Consider the following 17461-nt stretch of genomic DNA (forward strand, 5'->3'; position numbering starts at 1 on the left):
GTACGCTATTCCCGACATGGATTTCAATTGCTGCTTGACTGACGCATAGGGTAGCTACTGACTGCTCTTGGAATCGTAGGCTCGACTTGGCATATTCTTCTAACTTATGAGATCGCAGTCCTACCCCTTTTACCTAACAGATCGCCATCTTCAGTTTCCCTTTTCTCCGCTTTTCTTTGTCTCTCTCAATAATGGTCTCTCGAACACATCAAAAGCCAGAAAGGTTAGGAGTCACGACTGACAAAGGACGGTTATCATTGCTGTTTATTGCATGTCGGGACTTGTTGGGAGCTTTAATGACCGGTAAGAGCGGTCATCATCAAGCACCTTCACATAAGGTGAGATCTACCTGTGGAAAACCGTCGTGGCGAAAGAAGAACTACTGGAGGGCTTTCTATGAAGCAGCTACAGCCAGCACCATTCACGTGCGTGCTTTAGCGCACATTCACTTCCCAAGCTTCCTTGGATCCACAGGCTCAGCCTCTAATTAATCAACAGGTCTAGACCGATACACGAGGACAGTCGAGAACACGATGGTTGGTAGGGTCCTTAGTTCAATACAGACCCCTGACCAAGCCGAGCACCCGGTTCTCTGTATTTAGTGGACACTGATAGTTCTAACTGCTACCTAAAATAGATGCCTAGAGTATGTACCTACGGAGTAATGCTAAGAAGTGTTACCTATCTACTCCGCAGGTATGTATAGCAGGTATGTACTCCGTAGATAACTGGCACTAACGAAGTACGTTGTACCAGGGCTTACAGTACCAGTACCATGTAGGGCTCGAGGCGAGCAGTAGCTGCCGAGGCACAGACTGGAATATGGGTGTCCAACAAGATCTACCACACCAGGTATTGAGCACTAGATAGGTATGGTAGGTAGGGCCCACTATCAGGGGTCAGCGGGCATCATAATCCATTATCGCTTCGCTGTCATTGGAAGTTTTCCTGGATGCCTTTGGCCGGGTTGGACCGATCCGACCGCGCCCAACCAAAGTACCAGCAGAGCAATCGAGCTTTGCTTTCGGCCACCGGGGCCCGACGGCGTATCATCATTAAGTATCACACCTATCTAGGAGTCTGGGACACCTTTTTAGTCGAGTGGTCTTTTTGATCTCTTAGCTCGCCTTCAGATGCACACCAGGGACAAACAAGTGGAAGGCGCATATCCGTCCATCATTCGCCACCGCAAACCGAAAAGGTACGTGGGAGTGTTCCAGCTAGTACTCCGTACTGTCTAGTACCTACTATCTATCTACTGGCGGAACCTCGGACGATGTAACCCTCCGAGGCCCGGGGCCTCCAAGATGTAGCCTGACTTGGTCCGCCATTCTTTCCTCTCATCGAGCCCCGGCTATTTTCTGGATAGCCTGTCGCTCCCAGCTGCTTCGTCGAATGAATCAATTGTTCGTATAGCGCAGATGGAGAACATTCACTCATGTGGGGACAATCTGTTTGGACCCCAGGTGAAACACTGTCGTGGTGACTTTGACTTCACCCTGCTGTTCGAGGAGTGCTTCCTCTCCATCGTACCTTCAGCCCTCTTCCTCGTCGCCCTTCTCTTCCGATACAAGCAACTTTGGCTGAAGCGAATCCCCAGGGTCACCAAGAATGCCGTCTACTGGGGCAAGTTGGTAAGCCATCCCCTCAGCCCCTCTACCCAGGTATTCCTGATTTTAAATGCCCCCCTACTAGATACTTGGATATGCATTTGCAGCATCACAACTGGCGCTCCTGATCGTGTGGTTCCTTCCCCATGCACCACGAACACGAATCTCTCTAGCGGCTGCCGTTTTGGCCTTTTTGACATCGGTGGGGATACTATTCCTGTCACACCTTGAACATATTTATTCAGTTTATCCCTCCTCCATTCTCAATGTATTCCTGTCACTGTCGATTTTGTTCGATGCCGTGCGTGTGCGGAGCTTATGGCTGGCTTCTTACACCGTCCTTGGCGCGATTTACACAGCCAGTCTTTCCCTGAAGATCGCCTGGTTTTGCCTCGAGGCCAAATCTAAGCAGGCATTCTTTGTCGATCGGAGAGAACGTTACGGCGATGAAGAAGTCCATGGCTTCTATAACCGCGCTTTTTTCTGGTGGATCAACCCTTTGTTCTTTCTCGGGTTCAAAACAACACTGGTGGTGGACGACCTTCCACGGTTGGACAAAAGTTTATCAGTGGACGTACTCCACCACGCTCTGGCTACGTGTTGGGCTCGAGGTTAGTACCTCACCGTAACCTGTATACTAGGTCCGAGTTTGGTTGGTTCCATCTAACGTTTATAGCAGCCTCAAAGTCGCGTAAAAACTCTTTGGCGCTATCTACCGTCTACACTTTCAAAATTTCCATTCTGTACTCATTTCTAGCGAGACTGGTTATGATCGGCTTGAATTACTCACAACCATTCCTGATCACAAGCTTAACAGAATACGTGGGAGGAAACAGCACTAACAAAAATCATGGATATGGCTTGATTGGCGCCTTTGCACTCGTCTTCATACTCAAAGCAGTACGTTTGAAATGACCTCTTCTCTCTCTCTCTCTGATTGATATTTACTATTTGCCATACAGGTATTTAACTGTCTCTACGAACATCATACTTTTCGCCTTATAACACAAATCCGAGGAGCTATTGTATCCATGATCTACGAAAAGACTCTAGACCTGAAGTTTGAGGAGTACAGCGACTCTGCTGCACTCACTCTAATGAGCAATGATATAGACAACATTGCATCAGGGGTTCAAAACCTTCATGAGGTTTGGGCAAGTCTGGTAGAAGTGGCCATTGCCTTATATCTCCTGCAGCGTGAGGTCTCTTGGGCAGCTGCAATCCCGGCAGTACTCTCATTTGCTGTCTTCTTCTTTACACACTTCCTATCCAAGTCTGCGCCCAGGAGACAGAAGATTTGGATGCAGGCTGTTCGGGAAAGAGTGACATTTACGTCAAGTTATCTGGATGCTAGTGCAACAATCAAGATGCTTGGTCTCAGCGGCCAGTTTTCTACTCTTCTACAACAGTTCCGGATTCACGAACTGAAAATGCAAAAGAAATTCCGTCATTTGATGGTGAGGATGAATCTCCTTGGTAAGTCAGCCTAATCAATCCTTATTTGGGAGATTTTACTGATTATTGAAGCCGGCATAACGTCAAATCTTAGTCCTGTTCTCACTCTGAGTCTCTATACTGGCATCGCACTTCACGCCGGGCGAAGCCCATTAACGGTGTCACAAACCTTTTCGTCGCTTTCTATCATTTCTTTGCTTAGCGCCCCCCTGTCAAACCTGGTATATTCTAGCCCAAAGGCCACTGCAGCTTTGGAATGCTTTCAAAGAATTCAGGCATATCTAGTGGCAAGACCTAAACTCGATGACAGAGTGATTGCTGCTCAACATGCTTCTGCACCTGCGACTTCAAGTCACTGGAGCGCTGAAGAACCTGAGACCATAGAGCTTCAGCCCCCAAAAGCCGATGCGCGAGCGCTTATAAATCATTCCCTACCATCTGAAGCCGATCTGGTGCATATCCACCAGGCTGAATTCGGCTGGGATCGCAACTTGCCAGCAACAATATCAAGCATTGATCTCCGATGCTCTGGTTCGTCTCTCACCATAATCACCGGACCAGTCGGTTCAGGCAAAAGTACCCTCCTCAAAGCAATTCTCGGTGAGGTTCCTTGCTTAAAAGGTTTCATCCATACAAAAGTATCCGATCTTGCTTTTTGCGATACCAAACCCTGGATCCGCAACCGCTCAATCCGTGACAACATTTGCCTGCCGCTTCAATACGATGAACAATGGTACCAGACTGTGCTTCGCCTGACTGCCCTAGATCATGACATTCAAAACCTTCCCCAGAAAGACCTCACCCTCATTGGCAGCAATGGGATGGCAACAAGTGGCGGACAACGTCAGCGGATTACCATTGCCCGTGCAGTCTATGCCCGGAAGCGGGTGGCCATCTTCGATGATGTTTTCAGCGCCTTGGATGCGAAAACGTCGGAGCAGATCTTTATGGGTATTTTCGGGGAGCAAGGCATCTTGCGCCAGCAAGGAGCCGCTGTTATCCTAGCGACACATGCCCGGAAATTCATGGCGTTCGCCAATCATGCGGTAGTTCTTCAAAATGGGAAGGTTATGGAGCAAGGACCACCCCGAGAGCTTCAAGAGTGGAGACGATACCTCTCAGATGAAATAACCTTAACGGTGGATCAAGTTGAGACCCAAGTCGAAGCACATGGTAGCCATTCAGCCTCAAGCACAGAAAATGACAAGCACGAGGAAGTAAACAGAAAGCTGGGAGACCTCACTATCTACATTTACTACCTTCGGACAGCGGGGCTTGGGCAAGTACTACTATACTTTGCAGCCCTAGTCGTCGGGGTTTTCTGCTCACAGTTTCCCAGTACGTAACCCGGATTCCCGTGCGAAATTAGCTAACACCTTGTATAGATCTCTGGGTTCAATGGTGGGCGGAACAGAATGCACGGACGCCCTATGGAAAGCTCGTACTTTACATCAGTGTTTACGCCGTACTGGCAGTACTTGCTGCTGGCTTGTGGGCATCTTGTATGTGGCTGGTCTTTTGCCGGATTGTGCCCAGGTCTTCGAGTCGGCTCCACGAGTACCTTGTGACGACTGTTAAGAAAGCGCCTCTACACTGGCTCACCTCTACTGACAGCGGAGTGACTCTCAATCGGTTCAGTCAGGACATGACCTTGGTGGACAGGTCACTACCAGCTGACTTTCTGAAAACGACTAACAATTTCACCCAATGTATCATGAGCGCGGTCTTTATATCTGTTGGAGCGAAATACATGGCCCCGCTGATTCCACTTTCCGTTTTCATGATATATTGGATCCAGAAGTTCTATCTTCGTACGTCGCGGCAGCTCCGTCATTTAGATCTGGAAACAAAGTCACCTCTCTATACTCAATTCACGGAAACTCTCAGCGGCCTCATGACTGTCCGTGCATTTGGCTGGCAGAGAAACTTTCAACAGGAGCACCAAGAGCTGCTCCAACAGTCGCAACGGCCTTACTATATCCTCTTTGTCATTCAGCGGTGGCTGACTCTTGTCCTGGACCTCTTCGTCGCGGCCATCGCAACGCTGCTGGTCATATTTGCCGTACTCGTTCCTGGTATAGGCCCAATCGGCGTCTCTCTCATCTCTCTGATCACATTCAACCAGCAACTCTCCGAACTGATCAACTTCTGGACCTCGATGGAAACCAGCATCGGCGCCGTCAGCCGCATCCGCAGCTTTCAACAGGTCCCGTCCGAAAACCTTACCGGTGAAGATCAAACACCCTCTCCCAACTGGCCATCCCAAGGCCAAATCGCGTTTCATGACCTGTCCGCAAGTTACGATGCAAGCTCACCACCCATCCTCCGCAACATCACCCTCACCATCCCCGCCGGCACCAAACTCGGCATCTGCGGCCGCACTGGCAGCGGGAAGAGCTCCCTGCTACTAACCCTGCTGCGAATGACTGAGATCCAGAATGGAGACATAACTATTGACGGTGTCAGTCTAAAATTCTATCCTCGTGACATAATCCGGAACAAAGTCACCGTGATACCCCAGGAGCCGGTGTTATTTCGGGGAAGTGTGCGTGATAACATCACTGCATTCACGGCAGTCGATGATGACGAGGTTCTGCTCGCCCTTGAAAAGGTTCATCTACAGGCTCACGTGCTTCGTCATGGTGGTCTTGATGCGAAGATCGATGATCTGCCTCTTTCCGCTGGTCAGCGACAGCTCGTCTGTCTCGCACGGGCAATTATTATGAAATCGAGGATTCTGCTGCTGGACGAGGCGACGAGTCGGGTGGATGGGGAGACGGATGAGCTAATGCAGCGGATCATTCGGACAGAGTTCGAGGGTTGTACGGTTGTTGCGGTTGCGCATCGGGTGAATACGCTGCTTGATTTTGACAGGGTTGCCGTTGTAGAAGCCGGGGGGATCGTGGAATTCGATGCCCCGGGGGTGTTGTTGGGACGGAGGGGGTCGGTGTTTGGGGAGCTTTATAGGGCGGGGGGAGGTAGGATGGAAGGTAGGTTTGGGAAGTGTTCTATTTGATTTTTGAGTGTTCTATCTGGGTTTTATCTGTGAACGGAGTGGCTGATAGTTTCTTAGAGTGGAAGCAGATCATATGCAAAGGTGGCAGTCTCTATTGGGTTTATTTCTTGATATTTACGAACCACTCGACTCGAATGGCATTAGACACCCATATAGGTAAGAGTATGTGTTGGCGGTGGCCGCTCCGGGGCCACGTGACCGCACCTCATAATATCAACAGTCAATCATTGGATTAGCATAATTCAATCATTCCCCTAACACACGTCTGTTATTAGCATCCGATACAGCTCAGTCGAGAATAAGCCTCGCTGTCCTTTCAGAGCAAGCTGTGCAGCACTATCAATCCCATCTAACTATACATCCCCGCTAACACACTTGCAGACACATTCATATCACATTCAATCATAATCATAACTATTGATGACGTTAACCTCCCATATACATAAGCCCCTCACATCAGAGCAAAGCCAGCTAGCTACTCCTTGAACGGCAAATCAAGACACGGCCCCACGCTCTGGCGACTACTCGTCTCGACCCTGGACATCTCCTGCAAGATCCTCTCCCCGAGGCCTTCTTCAGGCAGTGTAGCCGTCCTGCGCCTTTCCAGATCCGCGCTCTCCTGCGTCTGTCTCTCGCGCATACTCTCTCTCTCCCTGGCCGTCTCCTCACTGGGCCCTTCACTTTCTCTCCTAGCTTCATCCTCGCCTTCTCCATCTCCCACTCCCTCTCCCCCCTTCCTCTCCGCATTAACCCCAGCACCACCATCAACCACCGTCTCCTTCTCTTTCTCTCTCTCCTTCCCCTCCCTCTCCGTCTCCGCCAACACCGCAAAATGCGCCCTCCTATAAACCCCCACCACACTCCCCAGCACGCCCAACACCTCATACGCCAGCATAACAGGCACCGCATACCCAAGCAGTGGATTACAACCCCCGGACCAAACATCAACGAGGACCTGAAACGCCGCATGAGCCGGGAGGGCATACCCGCCCTTATAAAACATCGGCTGCAACTCAAACGGCAGCAGAATACTGGTGACATTGACGACGATCCAACTAATCAAGGCCATGGGGACAACGGGCAACGGCAACCAAACGGTGAAGACATCCAGGACCAAGAAATTGAGATGCGCGAACAGCCACAGCGTGGCCCAGGAGAGGAAGAACTGGGCGGTGTTGATGGACCAGCCGTGCTTGAAGGCCCAGATGGCGGCCGTGGTGCAGAGGGAGCCGATGAGCGTGTAGGTCGCCGAGATGAGTTGGCGGATGGTGGCGATCCGGTGCGACGATACGCTCGTGTATAGATGGAATTGGGTGTACACGGTGTTGAGGTAGCCCAGGTAGAAGAATTCTTGGATCAGGATCAGGATGATCACCAGGGTGTTGTAGATGAGGCGGGAGCCTTGGGGGGTGGGTTGGATGTTGTTGGAGGTGAGGGTCCAGGGGGTGGTGAGGGTGGTGAGGAAGGAGGGCTTGTGGTGGTGGTGGTGTTTGGGGCGGAGAAGATGGTGGCGCCGTTGGCGAGGATGTAGGCTTTCTGGGCGGCGGTGGAGAGGAGAGCCATGTTGGTGCCGATGGCTGAGTCGATCACGGTTGGGTAGCGCGCTCCGTTCCAGATCAGGGTGAGGACGTTGTTTGGGTTGTAGGTGGTGCCGGTGAAGGCCGCGGCGAGGAGGGCAGACGCGTTCGCGGTGATGTAGAGACCGCCCCAGTATTGGATGTTGCAGACGGCGTGGCGGATGGATTCGGGGGTGGGATACTGGGAGGGAGGGTGTTCGGTGAGGGTCGGGAAGCCGGGGCCTTGGAGGTGGTTGTAGGCGGTGCGGATGGCCTGGCCGATGGTGCCGCCGGTGTCGTAATCGACGAAGACGACGTTGAGGTTGTGGATGTGCGTGGTCTCTTGGAACAGGGAGCCGAACAGGTAGCAGAACAGCCCGAGGAAGAGGATCTGGAGGATGATAAAGTTGATGACGGCTGCTTTGAGGACCCCCAGCCGCAGCGAGCGGATCGCCGGGTCGTGGATGCTGGGGTGTGACCGCCGACCGGCCGGGTAGAAGGCCATGGAGGTGATTTGTTTCGTCACATAGGAGGGGGATGGAATGAGATCAAAGGTGGTGGTTGGCGATGGATATTCGGGAGTTGAGCTTGGAGGTGGGGTTGATGGTCAGCAGCAACGGCAACCCTAACTATTATCCATGGATGGCGGTCGATACGAGGTTGGGACGTGCGAATAGGGTTCTCCCCTTGAGCAATCCTCGCAGCGAGGTGGTAGACAACAAACGCCCAATTCATCCAATCAATGTGTAACGACACAACACCAACTCTTTTCCTCCTCGAATATTTTCCCATGGCCTCCGGTAACCCCTGACCAGATATATATACGATGAGGCATCACCCGACACCCACTCAACGATCTTTTTCACCTCTTCACCAGCAGATGCACGACAATGAAAGTCCACGCAGACACCACCACAGATGCAAAATCCAGTCCAACCCATTATCTTGACAAAGATGATGCCCAGTACCACCTCAGGCATCCATCACATCACCGCATCACGTCTTCCCAATCGGGCCTAGCGGGTATCAGACGCGCTGACGTAACCAGTGCAATCCACGCTAACCGAATATAACTAGTCCAGAGAATGACCTCATCACCCTCGCAAACAGCGGTGGCGTACGCTACTACCATCAAGGGAAATGAAAATGAGTGGCAAATGGAATGATTTTCCACTCGTCCCATGCCTGCTCTCACTAAGACGTTAGTTTACGAAAAAAAGAAGAAGAAGATAAAGTAGAGAAAGCTAAGACAATGTATTCACATGCTAGTCTTGGGTATGAAAAAAAAAAAAAAAAAAAAAAGAAGTGCAAACAAAAACAAAACAGTAAACACTCGCTCATCATCAATCATGCGGTGTGTTTTCAATAGATACAAATCAAATCTCAACACCAATGACGCCGTCAGTGCGGCGCATCCTCGTTGGAGTCGAAGTGCTCGCGGGCCCACGGACTCCGCAGGCGGATCGCGCGACCCTTATAGAAGAAGATGAAGGGGATGGGCACAAGGAGGATGGCAATGAAGCCGAGCAGAGAAGACGCCCACTCGTAGCCCAGCTTCTCGTACATCTGGGTCGCGAAGAGCGGGAAGCCGGCTCCGACGACGTTGCGGACGAGGATGACGCCGGCGAGCGCCGAGGCCGAGTACGTCTGGTAGCTGTCGACGACATAGTTGAGGATACTGAGGATGACGATGTACAGGCCCGCGCCGAAGAACACGGACGCGATGATCGGCACGATCCAGTGGATCGACTGGTAGCTCGTCCAGCCGAACCAGAACAGACTGATGGGGATGAGCACGGCGCCGCCGCGCGCCATCCACATGCGCGCCTCCGGCACGCTGCGGCCCTCGTGTTCGCTGACGCGGCGCAGGTAGTACCGCTCCTGGAGGGGGGAGCAGCAGAATGCAAGGAGCGCGCCGATGGCGATGCCCAGGAAGCAGAGCCCCTGCTGGCCGACGTTGAAGCCGTGGCCGTTGGGTTCGCCGAAGACGAGGGGGAAGGATTCGTTGAAGAGGTAGACCAGGCCGTAGAGGAAGCCGTTGTAGATGGCGGAGAAGGTGGTGATGGGCTCGGTGAACAGGAAGCGGATGGGGCGGGTGAGGGTGATGCCGAAGAGCTGGTGCAGACCCGCGCGGTCCTCGGCGTGGATGTCGGTGGTGGTCTCGGCGGACCGGAGGCCCTCGAGGCGCATCTGCTTGCGGACGCGGTCGGCCTTGCGCTGCAGGATGATGCTGTGGCGGGTCTCGGGGATAGTGAGGGTGAGGACGATCCAGAAGCCGCCGGTGATGGCCATGATGATCCAGAAGATCCAGTGCCAGTTCAGGTTGAGACCGATGTAGCCGCTCATGACCAGCGCCGTCGGGGGGCCGAACGTGCTGCTGAGACCGTAGAACGACATGGGACCCCCGCTGTCGTTCCGCTCCCAGATATCACTGATGGTGCCGCCGGTGTTGGTCAGAGGCGCACCGCCGGCGAATCCGGCGATGAAGCGGCAGACGATGATGGTGCCGATGTTGGGGGCCAGAGCCAGAGGCAGCTGGAAGATGGTCATGACGAACCAAGACACGATGTAGACGGGTTGGCGGCCGTAGTACTCGGACAGCGGGGCCAGCAGCATGGGTCCGATGGCGTATCCCAGCACGTACATGGACAGACAGAGGGTAGTGACTTCGCTCGAGACGTCGAAATGATCGGCGATGCCGGTGGCACCGGAGGAAAAGGCGCCACAAGACCAGGTGCTAGACGGTGTCAGTGGGAGCTGGTGGACAGGCAGACGGAGAACCTACGTGATCACGTTCAACATGCTGACGAACAAGGTAATGTACCACTTGCGCCAGTACCCCCAGCACCGGGGGTTGTCCCGATCCTGCGGGCCAAAAGTGATGCGCAACGGCAGGGCCTCATCAGGCTGGCTCCTGGCGCGGGCCAGCGCCTCCTCCGCGGACACGACCAGCGGCAGGCTCTCGCGGTGGACATCGGAGACCTCCTGCTTGGGGTTGGAGGCGAGGTCGCCAACAGAAGTCTCTTCTTCGGTCATGGTCGCGACGGTGCACAGAAGGGTCGGATGGAGATGGGCGACTGCGCAGACAAAAACCGACCGTTCCAACACGCAGGAGAAAGGCCGACCAGGCCGGCAGACGCAAGGTTATAAGGCAAGGGCAGCCACCCGCGTGACGTCTGGAAATTGCCATGTCGAACTCCACCACCGGTGAGGGTGTGCGCTGGCCTGCCAATGAGGGGACGCGGCATAAGCTTCGACTCCAGATTTCTCCATCCATGCCTGCGTCCCTCCAGCCGATCGGTGCATGGCCGAGTGGTGCAGCGCTGATTCAGCCCGTCCGGTGTCGGGTCGCTACCGCCGCAGGCAAGCGTTGCGCACCAGATCAAGCCTCGGTCAAGCTTTGGGGCGCCGAGTGTGCCGGTGAGGGTTCCAGAAGCTGAGCCGATAAGCATCCGATTACTTGATTCTGGTTAGTGGTGGTTAGTGGTGGTTAGCCGCTCTTAGCCTGGCTGCACTCCAGGCGATCGTTGCGCTGCCCCGTGGAGGTGCCCTAATGGATTCATTCCTGTTACTCACACAGTCCCACGGGCTCTCCCTGGCCGGCTTATCGGTGCATCGGGCAGGAATGCCGACTCCCCGGCTGTTCCATTTGCCGTGCAAACGCCTCGCCTCCCACGGACGGTGCTGACTCTGAAAGTCTGTGGCTGCTGCTGCAGCATCGCCAGCATGTCCGAATTTCTCCCGGTGAGTGATTCAGTCCTAACCCTGTGCAATTTTTTTTTCATCCTTCTTTCTCTCACCGTGGGGGACGCAGAGATAAGGGCTTTTGTCTGTGCATTTCTTTTACCCAATTCCCAATTCACAATTCCCACACCATCCACTGCCAGCAAACGCCTCGGTGAGAAAATTCCCATTAATAATCCGTACCCTCGTGGCGACTTACCTCATCCCCAAGAATTCTTCCCCATCCGCAGCCGAGACAAGCCTTTAGCCTAAATAATCCACCCCAAACCCAGTCAGTCCCCACGGAGAAAGAAGGATGGATCGGATCTCTTTCTTGCTCTCACGGTCCCCTCGTGCCGACCACGTCGGCTTCCTTTCCCCATAGTCCTCCCCTGCCCCTCAAAAAGTGAAAAAGGTGACACACCACATCCAGGTCCTACTGCACCTCCTGCCTATCCTGCATCCACAGTGCCTTCGTGCTCGGCCGGGACTAGCCCCTCGTCATCCCGCATCTGGTCCGAGACCATGCGCGTGCCTGAACTGTCTGAGCACGGTCAATCAAACGCCAACTATCCCTGCACCGTCGAGTCAGTTTGGAGCAGATGGTACGATTGATTCGCTAAGATTCCATCCATGGCACCATCACCGCGGGGTGTGCCCCTCGCTATGCTCACTCAGCCTGGCGGACCTTGTCCGAGATGGCTGCATCTCCAGCTTTGAGTTTTTCCCCGGACGGCCCAACCCCGTACAACCCCTGCGTCCGCCGCCTGGGTAATAATCATGGAGCGTGTCAATAACCTCGTCTGCTCCACCATGTCTGGCTCAGGATTCTGGAGGAGGTCGATCGTCTCGGATGCGACCATACTGCGATGCCGGAGCTGGCTCCAGATCGTGGACCCTATGACGCACCATAGCCGACAATCAGACGCTCATCGTCAAGAGCAGAGTACTGTTGCCGTCCCGCCATCATCCGTATGATGTGGTGCTCTCGTGGAGCTGACCGCATCAATAACCCCACGTTGGCTTTCATTCATACGGTGATGTGAATTCCATACAAAGTAGGCTCCGACTCCGTTTGCGAATATGACCGTTGCCTGGTCCAAGAAGCCGAATTTTCTCGAGGAATCTTCTCTTCGAACAACGGCAGTGAACGAAGTGGGTTGCGACCTGCCGAGACATGAGAGAGTCGGCACCTACCTGATGGTTCCAAGGTGTCTCTCGTCTTGTTGCTCCCTGTTGTAATTCTTTGCACTTTGATGGAGGTGCGGTTCGCTTTGCCTGTAGCATTCCCTGGCACCGGCCGGCGACTAAGTGATAACTGCAACACATGTTGTGAGCAGTCTGCTCCCTGCGATGCCCATGTTCCTGCTACACTCAAAGCTTGAATCTCCGCGGGCGAGTCACTGGCGGCAAGGACCTGCGTCTAGCGTCCCACAGTACGACATGAAGGTCCAGACCTGAAAATGCCTCTCTTTCCTTACTCCGAGAATTGTTTCCGATGTGAAACCCCAGCAATTGAAATTGGAGGCCGATGTTACACCTGTGCATCCTGTTGACCGCTTGAGCCGTAGCGGTATGGCTAGACCGACCCTCATGTCCTAGGTTATAATTGCCTGGTGTGACCAGATCGTAGTAGCCGAAGCTTGTTGCTGGTTGACAGATATCTGAATTGCCTCATGAGAAGTCGAATAGGCGATGCTGAATTCACGGAGTTAATTCCCGGAACCAAACTTCTCCCGAGATGCAGGCGGAAGTGAGGATGTGATACAGATGCAATTCCGATCGTGACATGCCTATGGACCCCTTGGTGGTTGTTATATATAAGCCCACTTGGCCGGACGAATGACGAGGATGAGAAAGGATTAAGCATCGTTTAAGATTCATCGACATCAAAATGCGTCTCACCTTCTTCAGCAGCACCATCTTCACCCTTCTCACCCTCACCTCCTCACACGTCATCAAAAGAGATGTTCGTACCGTCCTCAGCGACTTCTCTACCCTCACCGCGCACCTGGACACCTTCAGTGCAGCCGTCTATAGCTATAGCGGTGGAATGCCGGCCGCTCTGGAGATCCAGAACCAGGAAACTGCCATTGAGCGGGCTATCGACCAGACCGCAATGGACACCAATGCCACAGCTCCCTTCAGTGCCGTTGACAGCACTACCGTGACTGAGACTCTGACCACTTTGGAGCCAGTCATGCGGAGTTCAATTGCCGCGCTGGTCAACAAGGTATGCCGCCAGGGAGTTATCCTTTGCCGATAGGTTTCCTCGTGTGCCAGAGAGGGTGCTAACTCGGTGCAATAGCGACAGCAGTTCATGGCCGCCGGCGTGGGCCAAGCCATGCAGAACAACCTGCGCAGTCTCAAGATGAAGACCGATGGTCTTTCCGCTGCGCTGCAGAGCAAGGCAAGTGGCTCGGACAAGGAGACCATCCGCCTGGGAACGGGGGATGTCGACGATGCGTTCGATTCGGCCATTGATGCTTATGACACTCCGGCAAAATAAGTGGTCAGGTGATGGCCAAGAGCCAGTACAAAGGGGCTGATTGGGTCGTTTGTGGCTCGGAGGTGCTTATTTTGACAACGTTGTCGATCAAGTTCTTGGCTATGAACACTAAATAGACGACAGACAATTGATATTTAACTTCGCCCGGAAAGCGATTTGACGCAAGTGGGAGTTTGAGATGATCTGTCTGGCTACTTATCCCCTGAATGCAACTGCCAATGCCGGTGAATTGAAGAATTGCTGCTGGCGATCGGTGACGGCGAATGGATGCCGATCCTCGAACTATCGACCCGACATGCAGAAAAGGGCATACCACCACCCATACTCACCTCGTGCAACATGTTTAGACATAGGTATGTCGGATGACATGGCCACTTACCTCTTATCGCTACTACTCCCCGTCGGACTCCGGTACCCCTGTCGTTGCACCCTACCTTGCTATCTTTACCGGCCTCATGTTTGCCTTCTTATTGCCTGATTGGACGGCCTGCATTTCTTGCAATATCGTAGCACTGAACTTCGTTCCATCGCTTTACCAGCCCTTGCATAGATCACTTGACCGGACAATATCCCTACATCCGTAGTTGCGGTGGACTTCGTTCAGAGCTAAACTAGCCTACTGGCCATTTTCGGACGGCGGCCTGTATCGTCCCTAGCCTTGAGGCAGGGGGGCATCAGCCGAGGCCCCCGTCTAGCGAGGTATGTTCTGGCCTTTCTGATGGCAATTTAAAGACCATTTGTTGTCACAGAATGGATCTTAAGAGGTCTCCGGTGCGATAGACTTCAGTATGGCGTCAGATACCTTTCAGCGTATAGGAAACAGAGACTTTACGCGCTCGACCGTCGTCATCATCGGGGCTGGAATATCCGGCAATCCTATGATCTGACGTATCGAATTGACTAACGCTACTAGGCGTTTGCATGGCGATCGATCGACCTCATTCGTCGCACGCCAACTCGCAATTTTGTCATCCTGGTAAAAGGGAACGCAGTCGGGGGAACATGGTCGGACAATAGGTACCCAGGCTGTGCTTGCGATGGTAAGACCACTCCCGATATAGAGACCAAAGCAGCTGATCGCCCGCTAGCGTGGAGGGGCTTGTACAGCTTTTCATTTGAACAGCGTCCCGATTGGACGAGGAAGTATCCCGGCCAGGAAGAATTGCTGGTAATGGCCCCCCACAACGATATCCCCCAAGATGTAAGTTGTGTCTGACCGTTTCAGGAATACCTCACGGGTGTCGCTGAAAACTACGGCCTTTACCGGTACATCCGTTTCAGCTCAACCGTGAAAGAAGCCCGATGGGATGGTCATTATCTGCAGTGGAAGGTGAAGGTAGCCGTCGTTGGGGCGAAAGAGAGCGAGTATCAAGATGAATACGAGCTCACGACTGACTTCCTTGTGTCGGCCGTCGGACAGCTCAATGAGCCCAGCTATCCCAACATCCCCGGCCTCGAAAGTTTCTCCGGGGAGATGATGCATTCAGCCAGATGGGATTGGCGGTATGACTTCCAGGACAAACGGATAGGCGTCATTGGAAATGGTACATGACCCTTACTATGAAAATGACGTAGAAATTGACAGCAACACAGGTGCCACGGCAGTCCAAGTAATCCCTGAGTTGGCCAAAACAGCTTCAAATCTCACAGTATACCAGCGCACCCCGAACTGGATCATTGCACGGAATGACCGGACTGTGTCTGCTTTACATAAGTTTCTTCTCAGTTACATCCCCCCCGTGCAGTGGTGCAAGCGAGCCCTGTTGATGCAACTTACTGAATGTTTCCATGATGCTGCCATGAACCGCGACTCAAAATTAGGCCAGAAGATTCTGTGCTGGGCGCAATCAAATATGAAATCACAGTTCACTGATAAGCCTGAGCTGTGGGAAGTCCTGACACCGGGCTATCCGATCGGCTGCAAGCGCCTGCTGGCAACGGATGACTACTTCCCTGCATTGAACGCGGAGCACGTAGACCTGGAGACTAGGCAAATTCGGCAGGTAACCAGCACAGGGATCCAAACGGAGGATGGAGCGCAGCGGGACTTTGACCTGATCGTCCTGGCTACCGGGTTCTGTTCGGTGGAGTTCCTGCACCATGTCCGGATATATGGCGCCAACGGCTGCTCGTTGGAGAGCATCTGGAAGGAAGGTGTGACTGCGTATTGTGGTGTTACAGTGGAAAGTCCACCCAATTTTGGGATGTTGTATGGGCCAAACACAAACCTTGGTGAGTCTGGCCATGCAATGATGTGTTCTCGCAAGTTGGCTGACCAGGCAGGCTACACATCTGTTATCTTGATGATCGAAGCGCAGTCTCGATGTTTGAGTACATTGGTTGGAGCAGTGATCCAAGCGAAGCAAAAGGGCCAGAAATTGGCTCTCCAGCCCCGGTCGGATGTGGTAAGAGAGTACGATGACCGCATCCAGGAGCGACTAGCAAGGATCAAGTTTGCGGACCTGGGTTGCCGCAGCTGGTACAAGGCGGATGACGGTCGCATCACGAATAATTGGCCGGGGATGGCGTTAGAGTATCAGAAGGAGATGTCACAGGTGCGGTGGACGGACTACCACGTCCAGGGAAGTGGACAGGCGGCGCTGCAAAAGAGGAAGCCAACCTATATTGGATGCCCGTGGGCAATGCCGCCTTGATCCTGGGGGCTTTATCTTGGCGCATGTAGAGGATGGAGATGGTAGTTTCTGTAAACCTTCGACTTAGCCCCTATCTAATACAGATACCAATGAAATTATCAAAGGGCTCACCTCCCTGCCCAATGACCGTGTTGCACGACAGGTCCCACATGGCCTGACATTGTCCGTTTGATGCTGGCATTATGTGGGACAATCTAGCCACTCTGCGAGTTGTGTCAGAACTCAATTCAACTCGCACAGAATCCCTGTATGTGAAATGATGATGGGTAGATGCAGGATGTGCTCGTCGTCGCCCTTTTGGTACTTTATTCGCAGGGGCTCTCAGGATGATAATCCCTCTGGGCCCTTCGATGGGAGGTGCCCTGGGAATGGAGTCTGGAAACGATTCCGGAGGGTGGTAAGAAGTGGCGACGCGGGGAGGGGAAGAAGTTAGGCAAGTGTCAGGTGTCAGGTGTCAGGTGTCGAGGTGTCGAGGTGCCGCCGGTTGTGACACTCGCACCAGAGCCTCCCTTCGTCTTCTCCAGGATTTGACTCTCCACCGGCTACGCGAACAGAACACCGAACCAGCAGATAGACAGCAGGGAATTCCCAACCGGCCTGACGGTTCCCTCAACCCGATCGGAACAAGGTTCCTGTCAAGCAGCAACTTCAGCTTCTAGATATCCCTGCACGTTGACATTCCTTGCAGCCATCCATGCACCTTCCCGCTGCACGTCCCACGTGGGACAAACTGCCTGCCTTTCGAATGAGTCCAGATCCCCGAGGACTTTCGAAGCCAGATAACGGGGATATGATCTCATGCGGTGCGACTTGACGACAAACACCGACATTGACCACGACCCCGCATCGTGCAACCCTCGTGTCTGCTTGGAAAGACTCGCGTTGGCCAGTACGTACCATACATACGAAATCAACCGCAGGTCAGCCCTTTTCTAGCC

The 17461-nt window shown here is 53.3% G+C and overlaps 5 protein-coding genes across 5 annotated transcripts; 3 read left to right on the forward strand and 2 right to left on the reverse strand.

The window, feature by feature from the left end:
- Positions 1-1350: 1350 nt before the first annotated feature.
- On the forward strand, positions 1351-6081 carry BO70DRAFT_344572 (multidrug resistance protein MDR; the record flags this gene model as incomplete). Its single annotated transcript, XM_025541462.1, has 6 exons — positions 1351-1634; positions 1696-2221; positions 2290-2510; positions 2573-3086; positions 3138-4403; positions 4451-6081. Exons 1-6 carry the CDS (start codon positions 1422-1424, stop codon positions 6079-6081), a joined length of 4371 nt encoding a protein of 1456 aa, XP_025395458.1. The 5' UTR covers positions 1351-1421.
- A 475-nt stretch (positions 6082-6556) lies between these two features.
- On the reverse strand, positions 6557-8382 carry BO70DRAFT_432600 (SNG1 family protein; the record flags this gene model as incomplete). Its single annotated transcript, XM_025548334.1, has 2 exons — positions 7672-8382; positions 6557-7552 (listed from the first exon to the last, which is right to left on the reverse strand). The coding sequence occupies exons 1-2, from the start codon at positions 8140-8142 to the stop codon at positions 6557-6559; spliced, it is 1467 nt and encodes a 488-aa protein (XP_025395459.1). The 5' UTR covers positions 8143-8382.
- A 640-nt stretch (positions 8383-9022) lies between these two features.
- BO70DRAFT_432601 (MFS transporter) lies at positions 9023-10673 on the reverse strand (the record flags this gene model as incomplete). The annotated part of the gene is made up of 2 exons (XM_025548335.1): positions 9023-10374; positions 10423-10673. The coding sequence occupies 2 exons, from the start codon at positions 10671-10673 to the stop codon at positions 9039-9041; spliced, it is 1587 nt and encodes a 528-aa protein (XP_025395460.1). The 3' UTR covers positions 9023-9038.
- Positions 10674-13254: 2581 nt separating this feature from the next.
- Positions 13255-13965, forward strand: BO70DRAFT_416999 (mannoprotein; the record flags this gene model as incomplete). Its single annotated transcript, XM_025547402.1, has 2 exons — positions 13255-13593; positions 13669-13965. 2 exons carry the CDS (start codon positions 13255-13257, stop codon positions 13867-13869), a joined length of 540 nt encoding a protein of 179 aa, XP_025395461.1. The 3' UTR covers positions 13870-13965.
- A 692-nt stretch (positions 13966-14657) lies between these two features.
- On the forward strand, positions 14658-16523 carry BO70DRAFT_400172 (flavin-containing monooxygenase; the record flags this gene model as incomplete). Its single annotated transcript, XM_025546903.1, has 6 exons — positions 14658-14714; positions 14783-14909; positions 14958-15070; positions 15095-15413; positions 15463-16101; positions 16153-16523. 6 exons carry the CDS (start codon positions 14658-14660, stop codon positions 16521-16523), a joined length of 1626 nt encoding a protein of 541 aa, XP_025395462.1.
- Positions 16524-17461: the final 938 nt, after the last annotated feature.

This window comes from Aspergillus heteromorphus (genome assembly GCF_003184545.1).
Source record: "Aspergillus heteromorphus CBS 117.55 chromosome Unknown BO70scaffold_34, whole genome shotgun sequence".
NCBI classification, from domain to species: domain Eukaryota; kingdom Fungi; phylum Ascomycota; class Eurotiomycetes; order Eurotiales; family Aspergillaceae; genus Aspergillus; species Aspergillus heteromorphus.